Below are 10,135 nucleotides of genomic sequence, written 5' to 3'. Positions count from 1 at the left end.
CTGCGGGGGGGGGGAGGGAAAAACTGCGCAAAAATTTGCTGAAATAATCAGGTTTTATGTGGTCAAACGGTTTTGTTTTGGGCAAAAACAACCTGGAAAACAAAACTGCCTGTGAAATTTAGTGGCTCTGAAAGCCCTGTTCAGAAAAACAAGGAAAAAGGATGCTTCCATCTTTATATTTAGCTGTTACTATTTTAATGTTTTATCCTTTAAAATCATTGTATTGAAAAAAGTTAGATACAAAGTTCTTACTCACTGATTTACATTCTATACTCTGCTTTGCCGTACTGTTCTGATTACAGCAGTAACAGCAGCTTTAGGAATAAATTCCATAAATTAATTCTGAATAGACTAATGTTCCTACTTACGCCTTGTAAGATGCTGTTTCTAATGAATAAGCAGTACCGCTATTTCCACTAAAATATACCAGTTTTAGAAAATTAAGCATATTATCTTAATCTAGACGACGGTGTGCTTAGGAAGTTAAGAAGGAAGTCGCACCACCGTCTCACAATCTTTTTAGGTAAGCAGCAATGGGAAGAGAGAAAGGACATCCTTTTCCATTGCTGCCTGCCAACTCCCATGTAATAAATAACTACTGCTCTTAATGCCCCGATTGTTCTGTCCTGCCCTCCCTCTCCAGGAGCCCCGTGAACGCATCCTGTCAGTGAGAAACCAGGGCTGCAGTATTTGCCTGGGAATAGCACTCTCTAGCGGACTTAGAGTACACAGGGCTTCCCACTGTCTGCGTATCTGCCTTGCTAGCCAGTGATAACACAGCCTTCAATAACTCGCTTGCTTTGAGCTCCACTTCATTATCTATAATATGAGAACAATATTCACTTGACTCCACGCTGTCACAGAGAGACATTAACAGTATAATTAACATAAATATCCAATGAACAATGAAAAGTCCACTACTGATTGCTGCATTTAATGCTGTCAAGTTGTAACACCAGTGGCTTCTGCTGACAGCTATGTTCAGACTGCCTTGCCTGCAATCTCTGGGATATGCCTGCCCCAGAAAGCTTTGGCAGAAGCTTAAGACAGCAGTTTGCCAAGCGTCCAGAGGAGGAATACAAAAGACCTTTTGAGCAGGCAGTGGAGCAGGAAAAAACACTTCATTGTTAAAATACATTTGCAATCAAAAGCATTATAACACTTTAGAAAAGCATTTATATGAGTTTTTGCCTCTAACAAAATGCTTGACACTGTTTCACTTCAGGGCTACAGGCAAAATGAGGAGTTAACAGAAAAAAAGTATCCTAATACAATAGCATGTTGTTCGGTATACTGCCAAAACCTGAAATTCTTCTCAGGAAAGTAGCCAGAAATAGCAAAAAAACAGCTGGACTTTAAAGACTGCTAATTTCCTTGACTTGCCACTATGTCAACAGCATACGTATGGTCTGTGAGACACTGCGTGCCAGAAAATTCTGATCTAAAGTGTAAACTTAAGTTTAGCTTTAATGTGTATTACAAAGCAATTGTTAACAGTAGTATAAACTGCTACAACAAATTTTAGTTACTCCCTCTTATTTGCACTAATTCTCATCAGTTAAAAGTATGTAATTTCCACCTCAATTACCTGAGATAAACTGGTCATTTGATACTCTACACATTTTTATATCTAGATTTTTTAACAGCACACACGGAGCTTACTTTCTAATATGAATTGCTCTTCTGCGTTTACTACTTAGATTGAAGTAATTTGTCACTTTTAGTATTCCTACCTGGATTATTTTAATAATTTCTACCAAAAGACACTTACAAAGCTTAACTCTTATTTTATTTTTAAAATGGGAAGAGAGGAAGCTTTGAGCAATCAATAGTTTTGGAAACTTGAGTCCTGTTTTGGAGATAATTAAAAAAATTAAAGCTGCACGGAGTGTAAGGCAAACTATTAATACACCTTCTTTGTGCCTCAAAAAATACTGACTCTCAAACTGCTTCTGTAATGATAAATTTCTTGCAAGTTTGTAAGATATAAAGAACATTGAGAACACAGAACAAAGAAATGCTTGAGGAAAAAGCAAACAAGCATAAAACACAAGTTGCTCCACTGGCAGACCAAACGCATTGTTGTACATTGACAACTCAATAACATTCCAAGACCTGTGATAATATGCTGCTGAGACTCTACAGATCCCAAAATCCACATGACAGGCACAGCTTGACAGATAATTTTCTCTGTGCAGCAAATATGAAAGCTTTTGTCACAATAGGGATGCCAGAAACACTGAGAAGGTGGGAGTAAATTGTGCTCCTGGTCTCTAGGACTCACAAGACAAATGTCATTTTTTGACCCTCCTGAAGAAATTAAAGGAGGAGCATGGCCAGCAGGTTGAGGGAGCTCCTTCTCCCTCTGTACGCTCTTGAGACCCCACCTGGAGTACTGCATCCAGCTCTTGGGCTCCCAGGACAAGAAAACATGCTAGAGCATGTCCAGAGAAGGGCCATGAAAAATCATCAGAGCTGGAACATCTCTTCTGGGTTATTCAGCCTGGAGAAAAGAAGGCTTTGGGGAGACCTTATTGTGGCCTTTCAGTACTTAAAGGAGGGCTATAAGAAAGATAAGGACCACCTTTTTAGCAGAGCCTGTTGTGACAGGACAAGGGGTAATGGTTTTAATCTAAAAAAGGGGGGATTTAGACTAGGTATAAGGAATAAATTCTTTGTGATGAGGGAAGTCACTCATTATGGCGACTGAATGATGTCATTGGAAGTGTTCAAGGTCAGGTTGGATGGGACTTTGAGCAACCTGACCTAGTGAAAGATGTCCATGCCCACTGAGAAGCAAGCTGGACTAGATGATCTTTCACAATCCCTCCCAACCCAACCTATTTTGTGACTCTACATTTATTTTGTCTTGCCAGTTTGGGCCAGGTCAGGAAGAAGCCAACATCCTAGTATTGCTATCACACTTTGGCTCAAGAAGCAGAGCTGTGCCAGATAACAGTTCTAAACTCACTGTAGGTCCTGTGGATGTCCATTTGATTTGATATAATGAAACTTCTATTTTGGTTCACTTTTACTATAAAATGTGATATTTTTCAGCTTCAGATTTTTTCCATAACATTTACCAAAAACAAAAAAGACTGACTGTGAAACACAATAGCTGAAGATTATACTGTCTTAGCCAAATAGATTTTCACGTAGTACATCACTCTGGATTTCTTTGTGATTGGTCTTGCTGGCTAAAATTCTGGTTATAACTCAACAGTACTTGTACTCCTGCTTCTAAATGCCACTAGTTCTTGGAAAACTCTCCCTGATTTCTAGTCCATATTATAAGTGTATTATTTTTAAAAAACATCACAGTTCTGTAAAATAAGCATGGAAAGATATCCAACATGCAAATAAGTAAGCAAAACAATAGTTTATACCAACAGCTCTTAAATTTTCAATAGCAAGTATCTGTTTACAATGGTAGGCAATGAGCATTCATAACTACTGTTATGAGTTTACAGCACGTTAAAGGGGCCTACAAGAAAGCAGGGCAGGGACTATTCATGAGGGTTTGTAGTGACAGGACAAGGGGTAACGGGTAGATTTAGGTTAGATTTTAGGGAAAAGTTCTTCAATATGAGAGTGACAGACCACTGGAATAGGTTGCCCAGAGAGGTGGTGGAGGCCCCATCCCTGGGGACATTCAAGATCAGGCTAGATGAAGCTCTGAGTAGCTTGATCTAGTTGGAGATGTCCCTGCTTGTGACAGGGGTGTTGGACTAGATGACCTCTGGAGGTCTCTTCCAGCCCAGACATTCTATGATTCTATTATTCTAATGAAAAGACCTGTCTAGTCCCTTAGCTGAAATCTTGATAAGTATATCAAACAACTTAACATAACACCAGGCAAAATTAGCAGCTTACTCACCACTGCCATACGAAAACGCACGAACAGAACGACCATCATAGCCAGAAGAATGTCCACTGTTGAAAATACATGTAAAGATCCAGTTAGTTTGACTATGAAAGCTTTTCACTTCCATCAGTAAACATATACTTGTAATATCATTCCCCTGAATTCTTACTACCATATAGAATAAACCAAGCCCTTTCTTATAAGTAGATTTAAGTCCTCCGTTTTGAGAATTACTAAGGACGCTGTCTATCATCGTCTGTCATCAACACAAATCTGTACATTTCATGTTTTATACTACAGAAAATGAAAATAGCATGTTCTCTTCTTCCAGCTTAAAAAATCCATATCATCAAAGCTGTTCTTTTGTATTTTCAATAAGTTTTCTTATGCAAATATATCATAAGATGCTTCTGCACAGATAGTGAACAATCTCCAGTTGCTTTTAAGTGCTTCATTCATGAATGAAGCTATTCCCATTCTTTCTGTTAAGAAGTAGGTATGTGAGCATATCTAAGAACAGGTGGATTTCAAATGTGTAGTTCTAGAAATAAACTATTAAATTAGCTACACATTTTCTAGGCTGACTTCTTTCAGTGGTAGCCAACTCAAGTATTAGAAAACTAGGAAGTTTAAAAAGAATGATATGTGCACAGGACATAATTCACACATACATAATTCTTTCATGCCATTTGGCACTTCCTACATAACTTGTATGAATTATCTTTAACATATTTAACCTAACTTTTTTCTGTTCTTGAAGGCACTTTAAGATAAGTTTTGAGCTAGCATCATTTAAAAATAAAACAAAAGCAATGATGATGAAATGCCAGTGTACCACCTTAACATTTTTAAGTATGAAATTTCGTTCCTAGGTTCCACAGTAAACTTGACTTTTTCACGTCATATTTCAGAAACTATGTAAATATTCTCTACAAATAAATTCAGTGACCACTGCTTAACAGTCAGAAGCAGTAACTGTCAATACGAAATAATAATTTACTTTCATGTACATCAAATGTGTTAGGGGCTTTTTTTATTTAAATAAGATGAGGACTTTCTATGGGATTTATCATCACCATCCCGTAGCGTATACATTAACAGAATTTTCCATTTCAAAGGAGCAGATGTGTGCACCTTGCTTCAGTGAAATCCAAAGGACTGGCAAGAGGCTTCCACCATCTTACTAAGTGACCTTTGTATATGACTGGACACCAGTAAAAAAATAAGTATTTTTCAAGGATTGTGCTGGTCAACTTATTTTTCGTCCTTTCACACATCTCTCTCTCTCTATATATATAAATAAATATATAAATATGTACACATGTGCATGTATATTAAAAAAAGTATTCAAAAAATACTGTTCAGCTTTAGAACGAAGGAGAAACACAAATATGCATTCTGTGGAACTCTGGCATTTCCTATAGCTTATGAGGGCTTGAACCTATGGTCAAATCATTTATTTGCATTTATAGAAAAGGATACAGTAGCTGACAAGTATATGGGTCACTTAAGCCTTCAGACTACTAAAGATTACTTCAGGACAAAGTCAAGGTAATGATTGTTAAAGTCTTGGCACTGATATAGGGTCTTAATTAAACTGGTAAAGGGTCAAGTCACAAAAGCATATTGTCAGACAGGTGGGACTGGTAACATTTCTGTAAAAATCTGAAGTTGTTTCCCCACTCCCAGATCAAATCCATAAAGCACTGGAAACAGTCCTTACTAATTTATTTCAGTTACAGAATACTGATATATTGCTTTATAAGATTTCAGATGGATAATCACCTTTCTATTGTGGGTATGAGGGAAGGTGGAGGACCGCCAGGAGGTGGTGGAAAGCCTGTAAGAACAAATTGGGTGAGGAGGAAAAAAGGAGAGAAAAACACCAGCATAACCACATAAAAGAATTAGGCTAAGCATACAATGACAAACAAATTCCAGATAGTACTTTGCAAGAATCGTTTCTCACTATGTAAATGGGTTTTATTTTTCTAAGACTGAGAACTGTTTTTGATCTTAACAAAGGCAGATTATTAAAAACATCCTTTCAGAGCTTCAAATAAAATAATCATTCTTAAAAATACAATAATTCAGAAGCATAGGAAAATTCTCAAGTATCTACAGTACTTAATACATAATCACAATCATTTTCTGCATAGCTGAAAAATAAAGAATGGAAGGAAAAGAAAGCACACATCTAAGAAACTGGCTGCTTAGCTCCTCTGGTCAACAGCATTTTCATACATTTTTGACACCAGGCAGAAAAAGAAATAACTGAGCCTACTTCTATACATACCATTTTTTATTTATAAACTTTTATCTACATAACTAAAAGAGAGTTGACAAACTACACATCAGTTAAGTTTTCATTTCTTAACCAAATGTGGAAAAAAATTCTAAGCAGGTTTACCTGGTGGTGGCACTGTTATTGGTATACCTAAAAAGACAACAAATAATATATCAGTTATAGTAATAGTTTATGCTTACTATCTGTGGATTTAAAATCAGATTGAGCTATCACAACATACATGATCAAGAAGAATGGTAACTTTCTGTGTCCTCAGATCAAGATTTCATATTAATACCAATTGTTAAGATTTTACACAAGCCTTGTGAAATCTAGCTTTTTATTTAAATTCCTATTCTTCAGGATCTTATTTAATTAGGGATAAATATAATGGAGACTGATTCTGGGTCTCAAGATTAGATAATAATTTATCCATAACCCTAAAATATTTAGTATCCAGAAGGAAAGTAACATCCCACAGAATATATTTGCATTACTTTATATTCTGTGACTGGATGAAAGGAAATGCCATTGGCTTCTGACCTTTAACAGCTTAGTATAGGAAACCATAGGTTCACATGGACAAAATATTCTAATAGTGAGCACTACAGGATTCTCAGTCAATGCTACACCACATGCAATTAATCATTCAGTTGCTACTTGGGAGGAAAAAAACATTTGTTTGGTACTCTATTTTCTTGTAAATATTTGAGAAAGGAGCATCCTTTAATAAAAATAACTAATAATAAAATAATCAAAAACTGTTGTAGCTTTTCTGGTTTTCAGACATAGCTTAGCTGTTATGAATTTAACTAAAGGCTGAGAAATTGTTCCCAACTAAATTAGCTGACCTAACAAAATATATTGCTTCAACCTATAAACCTATCTTATTTTATTATAAAAAGAATGATTACAAAGTAAAAATCATTCATACAATTTAAAGGACATTATCTTCTCATACTTTGCAAAGAACTGGCTTTATCTCAATTGAACACACAAAATACTGTTACATGAAAATAATCAGCTGGGCTAAAACAGCATTATCAGAAAACAGACTGCTTTACCAGGCATTAAGCTGTTTCAGTTATACGCAACTTTTTTTCCACTACAAAGTAAGTACTTTCAATCTGACAACTCACTGCAAGATTTTTGGAGGGAGAGAACAGAAAACTTTGCCAAATGCTTTCATCAGTTGTGCCATAACTGCATAAATATCCAGACAGACCAGCAGCCAGACCCACTTAAATTAACACCAATCTCATTCAAGTTCCAGATTTCATCACTCAGAGAATATTCTGGGTGTACTGGCCACTGCATGATTAATTTTGTTTACATCATTAGTTCAACATTAGAACTAAAAGACTATTGTATGGCAGCAACATGTAACTACATCTACACATTGTAATGTCTAGAAATGCCAACTGCTCCCAAATTGCCTTGGCAGAAGGCAAGGATGAAGGAATATGCAAGCTGAGGGATGGGAACCAATATCGAAGTTAGCTAACTGCTGGTGATTTCACTGACATGAATTCTTGCTCCCATTAATCCTGTAAGGTTAAACAAATTGTGAAACAAAATTGAAGTTGCTGTCTAATCCCAAATATTTAAAATCTTATCTCTCAGCCGAAATGTAAATCAGGAGACAGCGAATCACAAAAGCCAAATTCCTAAGCTGTATGAGCCATTTTCTCTTCACCAACGCACAAGCTTTCCAGTAGGCACTACCATTGTTCAGATCACTGGAAGTCACACCATAAAAAGTTTGACAGTGTAATGTTTAAAGGACCAAACACTCCTAATGAACATTTTTGAAAGAAAAGGAAGACTGGCAACTCAAATGGTTGCACAGCTGAGGTATTTTCTATTCATCTTTTTTGGTCAATTGTTCATCTTAATAGATTCTTCATGAGCCTACAACATAGGGGGGCGAGGGGAAACAAACAACAAAACGACTCTTAACAACAGTGTTAAGAACATAAGCTAGAAAAAATATCAGAAGTTCTCTCAAATTGGTTAATTTCTTAGCCTATGCTTAAAAAAATTTCAGTTGCTGCACTGAACCCAGTATATTGTTAGCACTGAACATGACTCTGAGCTACGTACGTAACTGCCTGGAAAGCCATCAGCAAATATTTTTTATAAAAATGAAGTAGTTCTGATTAAAAAATTAATGTATTCAGAATTTCATCCTGTGCAGGAATACAAATAAAAATTTCATTACAAGATTAAAAGCCAAATGAAAAATTTCACTTGAGAGCCATTCAAACAAAATCAAGACTGACTGAATAGAACTAATATCTAGAGATCAAATGTCCAAATAATTTTAATGAGTTGGTTAATATAGGGCATTATGCTAAAAAAAAAAAAAACACATGGACGTTTTTCCTCAAAAACTTTTCAGAACATTTAAAGTCGTGACTAATGATTAAACCATTTTAAGACAGAAGGTAATTTACTTAATGTTAAAAAAAAATTCTTCTGCATTCCAAATTAGCAAGTATCACTAAAAAGATCTGAAAGTTTTTTTCCTTCACTTTCTTCACTAACACACAAATGTGACAAACAAACAAAAAAAATCATAAACTTCAGTTAATGGGAAATTAAGACTCTCTTAACTCTTCAGTCCTTTGCCTTCTACTAACGCAGTGCATGAAAAAAATACTTGAAGTGTCATCAGAAGACTTCCGAGAAAGAAAAAGGCTCTGAAATATTGAGTCATTTCTTGCATTGTATAGACTAAACTTGAGAACCAGTGCAAGAAGGTGACATAGCGTAGATCATGTCACATCTCTAGAACATGCTGTACTGCCACAAAGCTATACCAGGCCTAAACCTAAATATTCACACTTTTGAACTGTCAAACACAATCCAAATGGCACTAGTGCAGCCTTTCACCTAATGTGCTGAAAATTGCTTTCAGGACACTGTATACCATCCTACTAACTCAAAGCTGGTAAATATTTACAGAAAACCAAAGAGGTTTTACGATAGGAAAGCAAGGCCACACGTGCTCCACTTGTGGAGTAAGGAATCAAACGTGATAATGCTGCCACAGTTTAACAACATACTGCAAATTAGCTGAACTGTGTAATAGCCCACAGCAATGCAACATAACTCAACTCGGTGCAAAAAATGCTTCTGCCACAGGCTAGACTAAGTCAAATCCTCTTACATTTATCACAAGATAAAAAGTATAAACTGCTGAAGCTGAGCAGATGTACAGTTACTTACTATAAGTATACTGACAGAAGTGCAGGCAGTCAAACTTCCCAAAGTTATGCAACAGAAGTTCAATACTTGAGAGTAACTTATTTTTTTAATATCAAAATGTGTCACAGTTTAACTACACTTTTAAACAAAAAGACATAAAACAACTTCTAAAACCTGTTAAACAGAAGCATACATGTTTTTCTTTAGATTTAAATTACTCCAACATAGCAATAAACCAAGCAAACAAAAAACAACAGTTTTTGCCACAGTCAGTAATCTTCTAGGAGTATCTGAGAATTTTCTGCATTTGACCCTTTGAATTGTTCCAGGGCTCGTTCCTCAAAGGAGAGTTGAATCACAAGAGTGAATGAATTCAGAACCAGAGATCTGACTTCAAAGCAAGGTCCTTTTTCAAAGGGGCTCTTGGAGGATGTTTTATATTTGGAATACTTAAATTTTCTGGCACGTAGTCCCAGTTTAATATTGGGTAAGAGTAGTTTTTTTTCCTCCTCCTCCACTGAACCTAGAAGGCATGGCAGATTCTATTTTAGGAACAGCTTTGAAGATAAAGAACTGGCAAGAGCACAATTAAAATAGGCCTGAAGAAACCAAATCCACAGCTCTTAATCGTTATTTTCAAATCTACTTGAAGCACGGAAGGATGTTGAAGGAGACCTTCTGAACAAGTGTATGTCATAAACCTGTCTGTAAACCACAAGACTAAAGCCAAACCTGCTTGCTCAATCTGTAACATGTGGATTTCTCTCACCTTT

The 10,135-nt window shown here is 36.1% G+C and overlaps 1 protein-coding gene across 1 annotated transcript in view; it reads right to left on the bottom strand.

The window, feature by feature from the left end:
• FIP1L1 (factor interacting with PAPOLA and CPSF1) overlaps positions 1 to 10,135 on the bottom strand; it is a gene marked incomplete at its 5' end in the record, with an annotated part of 39,260 nt that overhangs the window by 8,374 nt on the left and 20,751 nt on the right. Inside the window, 3 exons of the mRNA XM_008948053.1 lie at positions 3,878 to 3,933; positions 5,651 to 5,705; positions 6,276 to 6,302. Coding sequence (XP_008946301.1) covers positions 3,878 to 3,933; positions 5,651 to 5,705; positions 6,276 to 6,302 — 138 coding nt within the window. The remainder of the gene's footprint in view (positions 1 to 3,877; positions 3,934 to 5,650; positions 5,706 to 6,275; positions 6,303 to 10,135) is intronic.

Source organism: Merops nubicus, unplaced genomic scaffold (assembly GCF_000691845.1).
Source record: "Merops nubicus isolate BGI_N331 unplaced genomic scaffold, ASM69184v1 scaffold4949, whole genome shotgun sequence".
NCBI lineage: Eukaryota > Metazoa > Chordata > Aves > Coraciiformes > Meropidae > Merops > Merops nubicus.
This window is presented reverse-complemented; position numbering and strand designations above follow the sequence as displayed.